General features: G+C 52.9%; 1 protein-coding gene across 8 annotated transcripts in view; it reads right to left on the minus strand.

The window, feature by feature from the left end:
• Nucleotides 1-514: 514 nt before the first annotated feature.
• Nucleotides 515-18,594, minus strand: part of LOC140411246 (kinesin light chain 1-like) — a 669,745-nt gene continuing 651,665 nt past the window's right edge. For all 8 annotated transcript variants that reach the window (XM_072500365.1, XM_072500366.1, XM_072500367.1 and 5 more), the window contains 3 exons: nt 9,066-9,190; nt 4,569-4,626; nt 515-3,813 (listed from right to left, as the gene is read on the minus strand). In XM_072500365.1, coding sequence (XP_072356466.1) covers nt 3,727-3,813; nt 4,569-4,626; nt 9,066-9,190 — 270 coding nt within the window. In that variant the 3' untranslated portion in view covers nt 515-3,726. The remainder of the gene's footprint in view (nt 3,814-4,568; nt 4,627-9,065; nt 9,191-18,594) is intronic.

Raw genomic sequence — 18,594 nt, forward strand, 5'->3', positions numbered from 1 at the left:
GTGTGTGGGGATGAGGGCGGGGTGGGTACAGTGTGTGTGCGGGGGTGGCGGGGTGGGGTACAGTGTGTGTGTGGGGGTGGGGTACAGTGTGTGTGGGGGTGGGTACAGTGTGTGTGGGGGTGGGGTACAGTGTGTGTGGGGGTGGGTTACAGTGTGTGTGGGGGTGGGGTACAGTGTGTGTGGGGGTGGGGTACAGTGTGTGTGTGGGGGTGGGTACAGTGTTTGTGGGGGTGGGGTACAGTGTGTGTGGGGGTGGGGTGGGGTACAGTGTGTGTGGGGGTGAGGGCGGGGTACAGTGTGTGTGTGGGGGTGGGGTACAGTGTGTGTGTAGGGGTGGGGTACAGTGTGTGTGGGGGTGGGGTACAGTGTGTGTGTAGGGGTGGGGTACAGTGTGTGTGGGGGTGGGGTGGGGTACAGTGTGTGTGGGGGTGGGGTACAGTGTGTGTGGGGGTGCTGGTGATCTGCTTCCCATACAACCTCCTGCTGGTACAAAAATTGAAATTCGATCATCGTCTCTTTTTCAAAATCAAATTTTATTCCAGTAAAACCGATTGGAGCTTGTACCAGGAGCGCGGCCTGGGCCTAACGTCAAATCAATCTCGGCCCAGGCTTCCAGTAGCTGATTCAAGTATATTAATTGTCAGAAATTGACATCTGTAAAGATATTTAAATCAAATTCACATCGTTAAAATCTACAAGCAAGAGAAACTGAGTTGTGATTAACCCGACATTCAGGAATTAGGCCGGGAATGTGAGGATTTGTCCAACCTTCATCAAACATCAAACATGTCAAATTAGTGTTCCAGCAAATCATGTCCGAGAATGACCAACCCCAGACACCGTGTGTGTAGTGTGTGTACCTGATCATTGTCCCGTCTGGGGTGATGGTGGGGCAGAGCTGTGCAGGGAGCGAAGTTAATCGGCTTACCGAAACTCACAGCAGAACGTGCAACGTGCATCAATCCAGGCGGTCTGCTCTGAGAATGAGGTTGGTGACAGACAGCAGTGACTCTGAGCCCTCAGCACAGGATGGCAGAAAGAAGCAGAGGATGGTGAAGCATTCAGCGGCCGATCAGCCAGGTCGGACGGGACACAGCTGCCTTGCAGCAGAGTCAGGATTTCAGTGAAAGAAGCAGAGACAAGGCCAGGAGAATGTTCTTACACAGCGAGACGAGTATTTTTACAAAGCGAGTTGTTGGGATTTGGAAGGTGCTGCTTGAAAAGGGCATTTTTTTGGCGGGGGGGGGGGGGGGGGGGGGTGATTCGATAGGAACTTTCAGAACGGAGAGAAACAGACTGCTGGATAATCTCAGCAGGTCTGGCAGCATCAGTGTCGAGAGAAGTAGAGTTAACGTTTCGGATCTAAAGCGAAGTCCTGGGGGATTGAATTCCCGCCGGTGCTGCCCGCCCAGCATTTTATCCAATCTCCGATTGCCAGCATCCACAGCGCTTGGCTTTCACTTCAAAAATAAATTTACAGAACCCATTTCACTGGTTCCAATTAAGGGGCAATTTAGCGTGGCCAATCCACCTACCCTGCACAGCTTTTGAGGATGAAACCCATGCCCATATGGTGAGAATGTGCAAACTCCACACGGACAGTGACCCAGAGCCGGGATCGAACCCGGGTCCTCGGCGCCGTGAGGCAGCAGTGCTAACCTGCTTTTACTTTTAAAAGATTTGAAAAAGAGAATCAGAGTGCAATGGGGAGAGCGCGAGTGGGAGAGGGATTCATTGCACAGCTCTCTCAGAGAGCCACAGGGAGAGGATGGGCCGTTTGGTCCCCAGTTGTGTTGTAATCTTTCTCTGGAAAACTCCCGGAAGAATCGGCTGGTTTCCTCCTCGGGAACTCGGAATGTCCACTTCAACCAGGGAATTAGAAACCAACTCATTCCTTGTCAGGGGAATTCGAAACAGACTCCCCCCACTGTCAGGGGAATTCGAAACCGACTCCCTCACTGTCAGGGCAATTCGAAACCGACTCTCTCACTGTCAGGGGAATTCAAAACCGACTCCCTCACTGTCAGGGGAATTCGAAACAGACTCCCCCCACTGTCAGGGGAATTCGAAACCGACTCCCTCACTGTCAGGGCAATTCGAAACCGACTCCCTCACTGTCAGGGCAATTCGAAACCGACTCCCTCACTGTCAGGGGAATTTGAAACAGACTCCCCCCACTGTCAGGGGAATTCGAAACCGACTCCCTCACTGTCAGGGCAATTCGAAACCGACTCCCTCACTGTCAGGGGAATTCGAAACCGACTCCCTCACTGTCAGGGGAATTCGAAACCGACTCCCTCACTGTCAGGGGAATTCGAAACCGACTCCCTCACTGTCAGGGGAATTCGAAACCGACTCCCTCAATGTGTGTGGGGAATTCGAAACCGACTCACTCACTGTGCCAGGGGAATTCGAAACCGACTCACTCACTGTGCCAGGGGAATTCGAAACCGACTCACTCACTGTGCCAGGGGAATTCGAAACCAACTCTCTCACTGTCACGGGAATTCGAAACCGACTCCCTGTGTCAGGGGAATTCGAAACCGACTCCCTCGCTGTGCTAGGGGAATTCGAAACTTACTGCAGCAGGAGGCTGGGTAGATTCCGCTCGTACATCAGGTGAGTTTGAAACAGACTGGCCAAGCCAAGGAAGCCCACATTCCTTGAAGGGGTTAAAAATAAACTAAGGACAGGCAGCGAACTGGGGGTGGGGTACAGGCTGCTGACAATACAGGCAGAGAGCGTGGGGGGGGGGGGGGTACAGGCTGCTAACAGTACAGGCAGCGAGCTGGGGAGGGGGTACCAGCTGCTGACAGAACAGGCAGAGAGCTGGGTGTGGGGTACAGGCTGCTGACAATACAGGCAGAGAGCGTGGGGGGGGGGGTACAGGCTGCTAACAGTACAGGCAGCGAGCTGGGGAGGGGGTACCAGCTGCTGACAGAACAGGCAGAGAGCTGGGTGTGGGGTACAGGCTGATGACAGTACAGAGGGCAGGGGGTGGGGTACAGGCTGATGACAGTACAGGCAGAGAGCTGGGGGGTGGGGTACAGGCTGCTGACCGTACAGGCAGAGGGTGCTGGGGTCAAGGCTGCTGAAGTACAGACAGTGGGATGGGGTGAGGTACAGGCTATTGACAGTACAGGCAGAGAGCAGGGGTTGGGGTACAGGCTGCCGAAGTACAGGCAGAGAGCTGGGGATGGGGTACAGGCAGAGAACTGGAGGTGGGGTACAGGCAGAGAGCTGGGGATGGGGTACAGGCTGTTGATAGTACAGGCAGAGGGCACTGGGGGTGGGATACAGGCTGCCGAAGTTCAGGCAGAGGGCGCTGGGGCACAGGCAGAGAGCTGGAGGTGGGGTACAGGCAGAGAGCTGGGGATGGGATACAGGCTGCCGAAGTTCAGGCAGAGAGAACTGGGTTGTTTTGGTGGTGGGTGGCGGGCAGTTGGCTAACGCCACCCCTGTCAGAGGTCAGTCCTGTTAACTCACTCCTGGTCACAGAAACATGTCCGCTGCGATTCGAGTGAAGTTGTGTGTGGAGGCTGGGCTGAGAATAGGGGGGAGTGCCTGTACCCACTGACAGGCACTGCTCTGGATTATTTACATGGACTGTACAGTCTTCAATTCCACTTGACGGAGATTCCAATTGAAGGCTGTAGCAATTCAGCCACTGGCCAACACCACGCCCCTCGCCGTCACAAGGGGGCACACCTCACTCTCAGAAAGGGTTTAGTTCTGCTCCAGGATAGAGTGATGTGATAGGTCCACGTTACTGGCACTCAGTCCCCTCGACTCGGCTAAGGTACTCCGAGATCCCTGAAATAAAACCAGATCAAACACACAACTTAAGAGATCTCCACTCAACCAGGCAACATAACATTCTGAAAAGAGGGCGTGTGAGCGAGAAAGAGTGGGTGTATGAGCGAGAGGTGGAGCGTGGCTGACTCGTGTTCAGTCCTGTGCAGGTCAGTGTGTCTGGCTCACGCGTGTTCAGCCCCGCGCAGGTCAGTGTGTCTGGCTCACGGGTGTTCAGTCCTGTGCAGGTCAGTGTGTCTGGCTCACGTGTGTTCAGTCCTGTGCAGGTCAGTGTGTCTGGCTCACGCGTTTTCAGTCCTGTGCAGGTCAGTGTGTCTGGCTCACGTGTGTTTAGTCCTGCGCAGGCCAGTGTGTCTGGCTCACGCGTGTTCAGTCCTGTGCAGGTCAGTGTGTCTGGCTCACGCGTGTTCAGTCCTGCGCAGGTCAGTGTGTCAGGCACACGCGTGTTCAGTACTGCGCAGGCCAGTGTATGGCTGACTCGTGTTCAGTCCTGCGCAGGTCAGTGTGTCTGGCTCACGCGTGTACAGTCCTGCGCAGGTCAGTGTGTCTGGCTCACGCGTGTTCAGTCCTGTGCAGGTCAGTGTGTCTGGCTCACGCGTGTTCAGTCCTGTGCAGGTCAGTGTGTCAGGCACACACGTGTTCAGTCCTGTGCAGGTCAGTGTGTCTGGCTCACGCGTGTTCAGTCCTGCGCAGGTCACTGTGTCTGGCTCACGCGTGTTCAGTCCGGCAGTAGTCAGTGTTTTGAATAGCCTCACCTGGAAAGATTCATCACTGGTTCGATTGAGATAATTCAGAGAGGATGCCCTCTTCATGCTGAAAGAGAAAGACAGTAATGTTCAACCCTCGAGAAACACAATCCCTCACAAAGTATCGTCCACCCCCACGGACTAACATTCGCCCCCGCCGAGTAACATTCGCCCCCGCCGAGTAACATTCGCCCCCCGCCGAGTAACATTCGCCCCCGCCGAGTAACATTCGCCCCCGCCGAGTAACATTCGCCCCCGCCGAGTAACATTCGCCCCCGCCGAGTAACATTCGCCCCCGCCGAGTAACATTCGCCCCCGCCGAGTAACATTCGCCCCCGCCGAGTAACATTCGCCCCCGCCGAGTAACATTCGCCCCCGCCGAGTAACATTCGCCCCCGCCGAGTAACATTCGCCCCCGCCGAGTAACATTCGCCCCCGCCGAGTAACATTCGCCCCCGCCGAGTAACATTCGCCCCCGCCGAGTAACATTCGCCCCCGCCGAGTAACATTCGCCCCCGCCGAGTAACATTCGCCCCCGCCGAGTAACATTCGCCCCCGCCGAGTAACATTCGCCCCCGCCGAGTAACATTCGCCCCCGCCGAGTAACATTCGCCCCCGCCGAGTAACATTCGCCCCCGCCGAGTAACATTCGCCCCCGCCGAGTAACATTCGCCCCCGCCGAGTAACATTCGCCCCCACGGAGTAACATTCACCCCCACGGAGTAACATTCACCCCCACGGAGTAACATTCACCCCCACCGAGTAACCGTCACCCCCACCGAGTAACCGTCACCCCCACCGAGTAACCGTCACCCCCACCGAGTAACCGTCACCCCCACCGAGTAACCGTCACCCCCACCGAGTAACATTCACCCCCACGGAGTAACATTCACCCCCACGGAGTAACATTCACCCCCACGGAGTAACATTCACCCCCACGGAGTATCATTCACCCCCACGGAGTAACATTCATCCCCACGGAGTAACATTCACCCCCACGGAGTAACATTCACCCCCACGGAGTAACATTCACCCCCACGGAGTAACATTCACTCCCACGGAGTAACATTCACCCCCACGGAGTAACATTCACCCCCACGGAGTAACATTCACCCCCACGGAGTACCATTCACCCCCACGGTGTAACATTCACCCCCACGGTGTAACATTCACCCCCACGGTGTAACATTCACCCCCACGGAGTAACATTCACCTCCAAGGAGTAACATTCACCCCCACCGAATAACATTCACCCCCACGGAGTAACCGTCACCCCCACGGAGTAACATTCACGCCCGCGGAGTAACATTCACCCCCACCGAGTAACATTCGCCCCCACCGAGTATCATTCACCCCCACGGAGTAACCGTCACCCCCACGGAGTAACCGTCACCCCCACGGAGTAACCGTCACCCCCACGGAGTAACCGTCACCCCCACGGAGTAACCGTCACCCCCACGGAGTAACCGTCACCCCCACGGAGTAACAGTCACCCCCACGGAGTAACATTCGTCCCCGCGGAGTAACATTCGCCCCCACCGAGTAACATTCACCCCCACGGAGTAACATTCACCCCCGCGGAGTAACATTCACCCCCGCGGAGTAACATTCACCCCCGCGGAGTAACATTCACCCCCGCGGAGTAACATTCACCCCCGCGGAGTAACATTCACCCCCGCGGAGCAACATTCACCCCCGCGGAGCAACATTCACCCCCGCGGAGCAACATTCACCCCCGCGGAGCAACATTCACCCCCGCGGAGCAACATTCACCCCCACCGAGTAACATTCACCCCGCCCCCCCCCCGAGTAACATTCACCCCCACGGAGTAACATTCACCCCCCCCCCGAGTAACATTCACCCCCGCGGAGCAACATTCACCCCCCTCCCGGAGTAACATTCACCCCCCACCCCCCGAGTAACGTTCACCCCCCCGGAGTAACATTCACCCCCCGGAGTAACATTCACCCCCACGGGAGTAACATTCACCCCCACGGAGTAACATTCACCCCCACGGAGCAACATTCACCCCCGCGGAGCAACATTCACCCCCCACCGAGTAACATTCACCCCCCCCCCCCCGAGTAACATTCACACCCCCACGGAGGTAACATTCACCCCCCCCCCCGAGTAACATTCACCCCCGCGGAGCAACATTCACCCCCCTCCCGGAGTAACATTCACCCCCCACCCCCCGAGTAACGTTCACCCCCCCCGGAGTAACATTCACCCCCCCGGAGTAACATTCACCCCCACGGAGTAACATTCACCCCCCGCGGAGCAACATTCACCCCCGCGGGGAGCAACATTCACCCCCGCGGAGCAACATTCACCCCCGCGGAGCAACATTCACCCCCACCGAGTAACATTCACCCCCCACCGAGTAACATTCACCCCCACCGAGTAACATTCGCCCCACCGAGTAACATTCGCCCCCACCGAGTAACATTCCGCCCCCACCGAGTAACCGTCACCCCCGACCGGAGTAACATTCGTCCCCGCGGAGTAACATTCGCCCCCACCGAGTAACATTCAACCCCCGCGGAGTAACATTCGCCCCCACGGAGTAACATTCGCCCCCACGGAGTAACATTCACCCCCACGGAGTAACATTCGCCCCCACGGAGTAACATTCACCCCCCACGGAGTAACATTCACCCCCACGGAGTAACATTCACCCCCACGGAGTAACATTCACCCCCGCGGAGTAACATTCGCCCCCACGGAGTAACATTCGCCCCCACGGAGTAACATTCACCCCCACGGAGTAACATTCACCCCCACGGAGTAACATTCACCCCCACGGAGTAACATTCGCCCCCACGGAGTAACATTCACCCCCACGGAGTAACATTCACCCCCACGGAGTAACATTCACCCCCGCGGAGTAACATTCACTCCCGCGGAGTAACATTCACTCCCGCGGAGTAACATTCACCCCCGCGGAGTAACATTCACCCCCGCGGAGTAACATTCACCCCCGCGGAGTAACATTCACCCCCGCGGAGCAACATTCACCCCCGCGGAGCAACATTCACCCCCGCGGAGCAACATTCACCCCCGCGGAGCAACATTCACCCCCGCGGAGCAACATTCACCCCCGCGGAGCAACATTCACCCCCGCGGAGCAACATTCACCCCCGCGGAGCAACATTCACCCCCGCGGAGCAACATTCACCCCCGCGGAGCAACATTCACCCCCGCGGAGCAACATTCACCCCCGCGGAGCAACATTCACCCCCGCGGAGCAACATTCACCCCCGCGGAGCAACATTCACCCCCGCGGAGCAACATTCACCCCCGCGGAGCAACATTCACCCCCGCGGAGCAACATTCACCCCCACCGAGTAACATTCACCCCCCCCCCCCCCCCGAGTAACATTCACCCCCACGGAGTAACATTCACCCCCCCCCCCGAGTAACATTCACCCCCGCGGAGCAACATTCACCCCCCTCCCGGAGTAACATTCACCCCCCACCCCCCGAGTAACGTTCACCCCCCCGGAGTAACATTCACCCCCCCGGAGTAACATTCACCCCCCCGGAGTAACATTCACCCCCACGGAGTAACATTCACCCCCGCGGAGCAACATTCACCCCCGCGGAGCAACATTCACCCCCGCGGAGCAACATTCACCCCCGCGGAGCAACATTCACCCCCACCGAGTAACATTCACCCCCACCGAGTAACATTCACCCCCACCGAGTAACATTCGCCCCACCGAGTAACATTCGCCCCCACCGAGTAACATTCGCCCCCACCGAGTAACCGTCACCCCCGACGGAGTAACATTCGTCCCCGCGGAGTAACATTCGCCCCCACCGAGTAACATTCACCCCCACGGAGTAACATTCGCCCCCACGGAGTAACATTCACCCCCACGGAGTAACATTCACCCCCGCGGAGTAACATTCACTCCCGCGGAGTAACATTCACTCCCGCGGAGTAACATTCACCCCCGCGGAGTAACATTCACCCCCGCGGAGTAACATTCACCCCCGCGGAGTAACATTCACCCCCGCGGAGTAACATTCACCCCCGCGGAGCAACATTCACCCCCGCGGAGCAACATTCACCCCCGCGGAGCAACATTCACCCCCGCGGAGCAACATTCACCCCCGCGGAGCAACATTCACCCCCGCGGAGCAACATTCACCCCCGCGGAGCAACATTCACCCCCACGGAGCAACAGTCACCCCCACCGAGTAACATTCACCCCCACGGAGTAACCGTCACCCCCACGGAGTAACATTCACCCCGTGAGAGTAACACAGTCTCACAGAGAGAGAGAGAGAGAGACATTCCCTCTCAGGCTACAACGGTCACTCTCAGTGGGTAGCGGTAACTCCTCACAGAGAGAGACATTCACTCTCAGGGTGTAACATTCCCTCTGAGGGGGCAGCGGTAACTCCTCCGTTTAGCAAAGCCCTTCCCTGCTTCCCCATTCAGATGAGCACTCCTTAATTTCCCCACCGAGTAATTCGCCCCTCTGTGGAGGTTGTACCTGGGATGTTTAGGCTCCGGGGGCCCGTTTCCCTGTAGTTTCTTCACCAGCATCTCGCTGCTGCGTTTGAGAACATCGCGGATCTTACCGAGGGAACCACTCCGTCTCAGAGTCCCACTGCCATCCTACAGAGTGGACGTAGAGATACGGTTAACCCCAGCACAATGTGTTCTTTCTTCCCCCTCCCACTGCACTTACCCGAGATCGTCCCACATGTAGAAACCGCAGGAAAATCAAACCCTTTTGGAAAGAAAGCGACTGACCCAAACCAGCTACAAATGGCTGGAGCATCGCACTGTTAAACATTGATTCTCTGCATCAGTAGCTCATTGTTAAATTACCAGGCAGTAATCGAGGGGCCCGGACAAATGATCTGAAAAATCAGTTCAAATCCCAGAACGGGAACTGGGGATTTTAAATTTAATTAATTCAATAAATCTGGACTAAAGTACCTGTCTTTTTTTATTCATTGATGGGATAAAGAACAACAATAGAGCAGAGGAACATGCCCTTCGGCCCTCCAAGCCTGCGCCGAACATGGTACCTGTCTAAACTAAACCCGTCTGAACTTAGAGTCCGTCCTTCTATTCCCACCCTATTCATATATTTGTCTAGATGTCCCTTAACTGCCGCTATCGTACCTGCTCCCACCCCCTCCCCAGGCAGCGCGGTCCATACACACCACCCTCTGTGTAAAGAACGTGCCTCGCACATCTGTTCTAAACTTTTCCCCACGCATTTTAAACCTATGTCCCCCAGTACTTGACTCTCTTGCCCCAGGAAAGAGCCTCTGACTATCCACTCTGTCCATGCCCCTCATAATCTTGTAGACCTCTATCGGGTCGCCTCTCAACCTCCGTCGTTCCAGTGAGAACAGACCGGGTTTATCTAACCTCTCCTCATAGCTAATCGCCTCCATACCAGGCAACATCCTCGTAAACCGCTTCCGTACCCTCGCCAAAGCATCCACATCCTTCTGGTTGTGTGGCGACCAGAATTGTACACAACATTCCAAATGAGGCCTAACTCAGGTCCTGTACAGCGGCAGCATGAATTGCCAATTTTTATATTCAATGCCCCGACCGATGAAGGCCAGCATGCCGAATGCCTTCTTTTTTTTTAACAAACAATTTTATTGAGGTATTTTTTGGCATTGTAAACAGTTACAGATAGCAGAAATATGCAAACATCAATATAAAACCAATACTCCAATCAAACCATACTGCACATGCCTGCTCCTCTCCCACCAACACTGCCCGCCTGTTTATCCCTCCTACTCTACTGTAATCTCCCCACCCCCCCTTGACGTTCACTCTCCCACGAAGAAGTCGATGAATGGTTGCCACCTTCGGGCGAACCCCAGTACAGATCCCCCCCAAGGCGAACTTAATTTTTTCCATACCCAGAAAACCTGACATGTCCGAAAGCCATAGTTGGGTCTTCGGGGGTTTTGAGTCCCTCCAGGCCGGCAGTATTCGTCGCCGGGCTATCAGGGAAGCAAAGGCCAGAACATCTGCCTCTTTCTCCCCCTGGACACCCGGGTCTTCCAAAACCCTGAATATTGCCACCCCTGGAATCATCACCACCCTTGTTTTCAGCACCCGGGACATGACCCCCGCAAATCCCTCCCAGTACCTCCTAAGCTTAGGACATGACCAAAACATGTGAACATGGTTCGCTGGTCCTCCCGCGCATCTAGCACACTTGTCCTCTACCCCAAAGAATTTGCTCATCCGAGCCACCGTCATGTGGGCCCGGTGAACGACCTTAAACAGAATCAGGCCGAGCCTGGCACATGTTGCGGTTGAGTTTACCCTACTCAGAGCTTCCATCCATACCCCATCCTCCATCTCCCCGCCAAGCTCCCCCTCCCATTTGAGTTTCAGTTCCTCCGTCTGGGCCTCTTCCCCCTTCATGGGCACCTTTTAGATATCCGAGACTCTACCCTCTCCTCTGGAGACTATTCTGTCCTGAATCCCTAGTGGCGGGAGTCGTGGGAAGGATGGGGCCTGTCTGCGTACAAAGTCCCGCATCTGTAAGTACTTAAAGTCATTTCCCCTGACCAGCCCAAATTTCTCCTCCAAGGCCCTCAAACTCGCAAAGCTCCCCTCCAGGAACATATCGCCCCCCCCTCCCCATGTTCGAAACCCGCCAACCATGTATCCGGGGGCGAATCGATGGTTATCACATATTGGAGCCCAGACAGACGCACCCACCCGCCGTACGCCGCCTTGACCACCTTCTCCACATGCGTTGCCACTTTCAGCGATCGGTGGACATGCCCAGATCTCTCTGCCTGTCAGAACTCGCAAGAGTTCTACCATGTGGGCACTGCCGCTCTGGGTCACTGTCTGTGGAGAGTCTGTACGTTCTCCCCGTGTCCGCGTGGGTTTCCTCCGGGTGCTCCAATTTCCTCCCACAAGTCCCGAAAGACGTGCTGTTAGGTAATTTGGACATTCTGAATTCTCCCTCTGTGACCCGAACAGGCGCCGGAATGTGGCGACTAGGGGCTTTACACAGTAACTTCATTGCAGTGTTAGTGTAAGCCTACTTGTGACAATAAAGATTATTATTAACAGTGGCTCTGAGGAAACAGGGGCTGTGCCTTTAACACTGGCTGTGAGGAAACGAGGACTGTGCCTTTAACACTGGCTGTGAGGAAACGAGGACTGTGCCTTTAACATAGAACATAGAAAATACAGCTCAGAACAGGCCCTTTGGCCCACAATGTTGTGCCGAACCTTTGTCCTAGATTAATCATAGATTATCATTGAATTTACAGTGCAGAAGGAGGCCATTCAGCCCACTGAGTCTGCACCGGCTCTTGGAAAGAGCACCCTACCCAAACTCAACACCTCCACCCAACACCAAGGGCAATTTTGGACACTAAGGGCAATTTATCATGGTCAGTCCACCTAACCTGCACATCTTTGGACTGTGGGAGGAAACCGGAGCACCCGGAGGAAACCCACGCAGACACGGGGAGGATGTGCAGACTCCGCACAGTCAGTGACCCAAGCCGGAATCGAACCTGGGACCCTGGAGCTGTGAAGCAATTGTGCTATCCACAATGCTACCGTGCTGCCCTTAAGAACAAATAAATCTACACTATATCATTTTACCGTAATCCATGTACCTATCCAATAGCTGCTTGAAGGTCCCTAATGTTTCCGACTCAACTACTTCCACAGGCAGTGCATTCCATGCCCCCACTACTCTCTGGGTAAAGAACCTACCTCTGATATCCCTCCTATATCTTCCACCTTTCACCTTAAATTTATGTCCCCTTGTAATGGTTTGTTCCACCCGGGGAAAAAGTCTCTGATTGTCTACTCTATCTATTCCCCTGATCATCTTATAAACCTCTATCAAGTCGCCCCTCGTCCTTCTCCGTTCTAATGAGAAAAGGCCTAGCACCCTCAACCTTTCCTCGTAAGACCTACTCTCCATTCCAGGTAACATCCTGGTAAATCTTCTTTGCACCTTTTCCAAAGCTTCCACATCCTTCCTAAAATAAGGTGACCAGAATTGTACACAGTACTCCAAATGTGGCCTTACCAAAGTTTTGTACAGCTGCATCATCACCTCACAGCTCTTAAATTCAATCCCTCTGTTAATGAACGCGAGCACACCATAGGCCTTCTTCACAGCTCTATCCACTTGAGTGGCAACTTTCAGAGATGTATGAACATAGACCCCAAGATCTCTCTGCTCCTCCACATTGCCAAGAACTCTACCGTTAACCCTGTATTCCGCATTCATATTTGTCCTTCCAAAATGGACAACCTCACACTTTTCAGGGTTAAACTCCATCTGCCACTTCTCAGCCCAGCTCTGCATCCTATCTATGTCTCTTTGCAGCCGACAACAGCCCTCCTTACTATCCACAACTCCACCAATCTTCGTATCGTCTGCAAATTTACTGACCCACCCTTCAACTCCCTCATCCAAGTCATTAATGAAAATCACAAACAGCAGAGGACCCAGAACTGATCCTTGCAGTACGCCATTGGTAACTGGGCTCCAGGCTGAATATTTGCCATCCACCACCACTCTCTGACTTCTATCGGTTAGCCAGTTTGTTATCCAACTGGCCAAATTTCCCACTATCCCATGCCTCCTTACTTTCTGCAGAAGCCTACCATGGGGAACCTTATCAAATGCCTTACTAAAATCCATGTACACTACATCCACTGTTTTACCTTCATCCACATGCTTGGTCACCTCCTCAAAGAATTCAATAAGATTTGTAAGGCAAGACCTACCCCTCACAAATCCGTGCTGACTATCCCTAATCAAGCAGTGTCTTTCCAGATGCTCAGAAATCCTATCCTTCAGTACCCTTTCCATTACTTTGCCTACCACCAAAGTAAGACTAACTGGCCTGTAATTCCCAGGGTTATCCCTAGTCCCTTTTTTGAACAGGGACTGTTTAACACTGGCTGTGAGGAAATGGGGACTGTGCCTTTAACACTGGCTGTGAGGGGCTGTTTAGCACAGGGCTAAATCGCTGGCTTTGAAAGCAGACCAAGGCAGGCCAGCAGCACGGTTCAATTCCTGTAACAGCCTCCCCGAACAGGTGCCGGAATGTGGCGACTAGGGGCTTTTCACAGTAACTTCATTTGAAGCCTACTTGTGACAATAAGCGATTTTCTTCTTCTTCTTCTTTCTTTAACACTGGCTGTGAGGAAACAAGGACTGTGCCTTTAACACTGGCTGTGAGGAAACGGGGACTGTGGCTTTAACATTGGCTGTGAGGAAACGAGGACTGTGCCTTTAACACTGGCTGAGAGGAAACGGGGACTGTGCCTTTAACATTGACTGAGAAATTGGGGGCTGTGTCTTCAAAACTTCTTTAAATTCATTTACAGGATGTGTGTTTCGCTGGCTAGACCAGCAATTATTGTCCATTCCTAATTGCCCCTGAGAAGGTGCCATTTTGAACCGCTGCCCTCTGTGTGGTGTAGGTACACCTGCACTTTATGGACTTCAGTAAGGCCTTTGACAAGGTCCCTCATGGTAGACTAGTACAAAAGGTGAAGTCACACGGGATCAGGGGTGAGCTGGCAAGGTGGATACAGAACTGGCTAGGCCATAGAAGGCAGAGAGTAGCAATGGAAGGATGCTTTTCTAATTGGAGGGCTGTGACCAGTGGTGTTCCACAGGGATCAGTGCTGGGGCCTTTGCTCTTTGTAGTATATATAAATGATTTGGAGGAAAATGTAACTGGTCTGATTAGTAAGTTTGCAGACGACACAAAGGTTGGTGGAATTGCGGATAGCGATGAGGACTGTCAGAGGATACAGCAGGATTTAGATTGTTTGGAGACTTGGGCGGAGAGATGGCAGATGGAGTTTAATCCGGACAAATGTGAGGTAATGCATTTTGGAAGGTCTAATGCAGGTAGGGAATATACAGTGAATGGTAGAACCCTCAAGAGTATTGAAAGTCAAAGAGATCTAGGAGTACAGGTCCACAGGTCATTGAAAGGGGCAACACAGGTGGAGAAGGTAGTCAAGAAGGCATACGGCATGCTTGCCTTCATTGGCCGGGGCATTGAGTATAAGAATTGGCAAGTCATGTTGCAGCTGTATAGAACCTTAGTTTGGCCACACTTGGAGTATAGTGTTCAATTCTGGTCGCCACACTACCAGAAGGATGTGGAGGCTTTAGAGAGGGTGCAGAAGAGATTTACCAGAATGTTGCCTGGTATGGAGGGCATTAGCTATGAGGAGCGGTTGAATAAACTCGGTTTGTTCTCACTGGAACGAAGGAGGTTGAGGGGAGACCTGATAGAGGTCTACAAAATTATGAGGGGCACAGACAGAGTGGATAGTCAGAGGCTTTTCCCCAGGGTAGAGGGGTCAATTACTAGGGGGCATAGGTTTAAGGTGCGAGGGGCAAGGTTTAGAGTAGATGTACGAGGCAAGTTTTTTACGCAGAGGGTAGTGGGTGCCTGGAACTCGCTACCGGAGGAGGTGGTGGAAGCAGGGACGATAGGGACATTTAAGGGGCATCTTGACAAATACATGAATAGGATGGGAATAGAGGGATACGGACCCAGGAAGTGTAGAAGATTGTAGTTTAGTCGGGCAGCATGGTCGGCACAGGCTTGGAGGGCCGAAGGGCCTGTTCCTGTGCTGTACATTTCTTTGTTCTTTGTTCAGTGCTGTTAGGGAGGGAGCTCCAGGACATTTACAGCGACAGTGAAGGAACGGCTGATATATTTCCCAGTCAGGGTGGTGAGTGACTGGGAGGGGAACCTCCAGGTGGTGGGGTTCCCAGGTATCTGCTGCTCTTGTCCTTCTAGATGGTGGTGGTCGTGGGTTTGGAACCTTGGTGAGTTACTGCAGTGCATCCTGTAGATGGTGCACACGGCTGCCACTGTGTGTCGGTGGTGGAGGGTTTGAATGTTTGTGGAAGGGGAGCAATCAAGCGGGGCTGCTTTGTCCTGGATGGTGTTGAGCTTCTCGAGTGTTGTTGGAGCTGCGCTCATCCAGGCAAGTGGAGAGTATTCCATCACACTCCTGACTTGTGCCTTGTACCTTGTGCCTTGTAGGACAGGCTTTGGGGGGGTCAGGAGGTGAGTTACTCACCACAGGATTCCCAGAATAATACATCGCAGAAAAGGCCCTTCCGCCCATCGAGTCTGCCCCGAACATGAAAGGCCCTGACCTGCCCCCCTCATCCCACTTGCCAGCACTTGGCCCATCGCCTCGAATGTTCTGACGAGCCAAGTGCTCATCCAGGTAGTTTTTAGAGGATGTGAGGCAGCCCACCTCTACCCCCCTCCCAGGCAGCGCGTTCCAGACCCTCACCATCCTCTGGGGAAAAACGTTTTTCCTCAAATCCCCCCTAAACCTACCGCCCCTCACCTTGACCTTGTGTCCCCCTCGTAACCGACCCTTCGACTAAGGGGACCAGCTGCTCCCTGTCCAGGCCCCTCATAATCTTGTGCTGCTCAATCAGGTCACCCCTAAGGGCGGCATGTGGCACAGTGGTTAGCACTGGTACTGCGGCGCCGAGGACCCAGGTTCGAATCCCAGCCCTGGGTCACTGTCCGTGTTTACACATTCTCCCCATGTCTGTGTGGGTTTCACCCCCACAACCCAAAGATGTGCAAGCTAGGTGGATTGGCCACGTTAAATTGCCCTTTATTTGGAAAAAAATAATAATTGGGCACTCTAAATTTATTTTTAAAAATCAGGTCGCCCCTCAGTCTTCTCTGCTCCAGCGAAAACAACCCAAGCCCCAACCTCTCTTCATAACTGAAATGTTCCGTCCCAGGCAACATCCTGGTGAACCTCCTCTGCACCCCCTCCAGCACCCCCTCCTTCCTATAATGTGGTGCCCAGAATTACACACAGTACTCCAGCTGTGTCCTCACCAATGTTCTGTACAACTCCAACATCACCTCCCTGCTTTTGTAATCTCTGTCCCGATTGAGAAAAGCCAGTGTCCCATTTGCCTTTTCCACCCCCCCTATTAACCTGCCCTCTGCCTTCAGAGATCTATTGCTAAATGATTTAGCACAGTGGGCTAAACAGCTGCCTTGTAAATCAGAACAAGGCCAGCAGCACGGTTCAATTCCCATACCAGCCTCCCCGAACAGGCGCCGGAATGTGGCGACTAGGGGCTTTTCACAGTAACTTCATTTGAAGCCTACTTGTGACAATAAGCGATTTTTAAAAAAAAAAAATACGCCAAGGTCCCTTTGTTCCTCAAGACTTCCCAGTGTGCTGCCATTCATTGAATATTTCCTTGTTACATTACTCCTTCAAAAGCGTATCACCTCACACTTTGCAGGGTTAAATTCCATCTGCCATTTTTCTGCCCTATATCTTCCTGTGACCCAAGTGTCATGTGAGACTACCTTCAAGAAATGGGTGTTTATTACTGCAGTGATTCCAGAGAGTGGGTAGAGCTGGGCTGTCTGTCAGCTTTTTACTTTCGCTTTAGGCTTTTTGCTGCAGGGTGGGTTTGGTTTCATTTTAGTTTTGGAGAAGCTGCAATCACAGCAGGATGTGTGTGAATCTCTGCAAGCTTATGAGTGCCATTTGCTGATTTCAACATGGTAACTGTTCTCAGTAATGAATTTAAACCTGATGTCTTTCTGTAAACAGGTGTTTTTAAGTCTTATGGATGTTAAAAGGAAAGCTTAAAGGATTACTTAGTGTTGTATTCTTTGGGGGTTGTATTTGAATTAAAGGTTGCTAAGATATTCACTGTATGTTTTAAAAAGAGTAACATTAGTTCACAGAATAAACATTGTTTTGTTTCAAAAAATACTTTTTCATTTCTGCTGTACCACACCTGTAGAATGGGCCGTGTGCTCCCCATACCACAATCTATTAAAAGTTGTGGGTCAGGTGAACTCCATGATACACTTTGGGGTTCTCTAAACCCTGGCCCATAACAAATTGGGGGCTCGAGGGGGATAAAAGTCTATCTATTGGATTGGCTCAGTGAACTGAAAGACAGTGAGGGGTGAGCATATTGTGGTTGCTTTTCAGGTGTGGTATTTCAGTTTAAGTGGGGAGTGTGTTGTGGACAATGGCTCTTTCAGAGGCTCTGAAGTTTTTGGGGGTGGAGACGGTCACACGCAATACCTTACGGACAGAGACTAAAAGCAGACTGTTAGATTTGGCACAAACATTGCAGTTAACACCTGACAAAATGCGAAAAGATGAGGTAATTATGGGGGTGGCTGAGCGTTTAAAGTTGCCTGAGATACAGTTTATCTCATTGGATATGGCAAAAATTCAGTTACAAGTTAAACAAATGGAACATGAGAAAGAATTAAAGCAGCTTGAATACGAAAGAGATAGAGAGGAAAAAGAAAGAGAGAGGGGAAAAAAAAGAGAGAAAAAAAAAGAGAAAGGGAGATACAGATCAGGGAAAAAGATAAAGAGAGTTTGAACTTCAGAAAATGGCCATGAAACATGACAATCAGTTAAAATTGGCAGACGTAAAGGGAAACTTACAGTTGGATGATGCTGATGAGGATTTTTACAACCCTCCGTGAATTGCGCACATACTTTCCCCTCAATTTCCCTCTATCTGGGGACTATAACAAACACCTAAAAATGTGGCTGTCCCTTGTTAGTTCCTGAGCTTTACCACAAAGCTTAATTTGATGCCACCCCCAGGGTGAACATAGAACATACAGTGCAGAAGGTGGCCATTCGGCCCGTCGAGTCTGCACCAAGCCACTTAAGCCCTCACTACCATCCTATCCCCGTAACCCAATAACCCCGCCTAAGGGGTCACTAAGGGCAATTTATCATGGCCAATCCACCCAACCTGCACGTCTTTGGACTGTGGGAGGAAACCGGAGCACCCGGAGGAAACCCACGCAGACAAGGGGCGAACGTGCAGACTCCGCACAGACAGTGACCCAAGCCGGGAATTGAACCTGGGACCCTGGAGTTGTGAAGCCACAGTGCTAACCACTGTGATACCTTGCTGCCCACAAATCTCTCATTAAAGCAATAAGGGGCTGGTTTAGCACAATGGGCTAAATCGCTGG

Source organism: Scyliorhinus torazame, chromosome 4 (assembly GCF_047496885.1).
Source record: "Scyliorhinus torazame isolate Kashiwa2021f chromosome 4, sScyTor2.1, whole genome shotgun sequence".
NCBI classification, from domain to species: domain Eukaryota; kingdom Metazoa; phylum Chordata; class Chondrichthyes; order Carcharhiniformes; family Scyliorhinidae; genus Scyliorhinus; species Scyliorhinus torazame.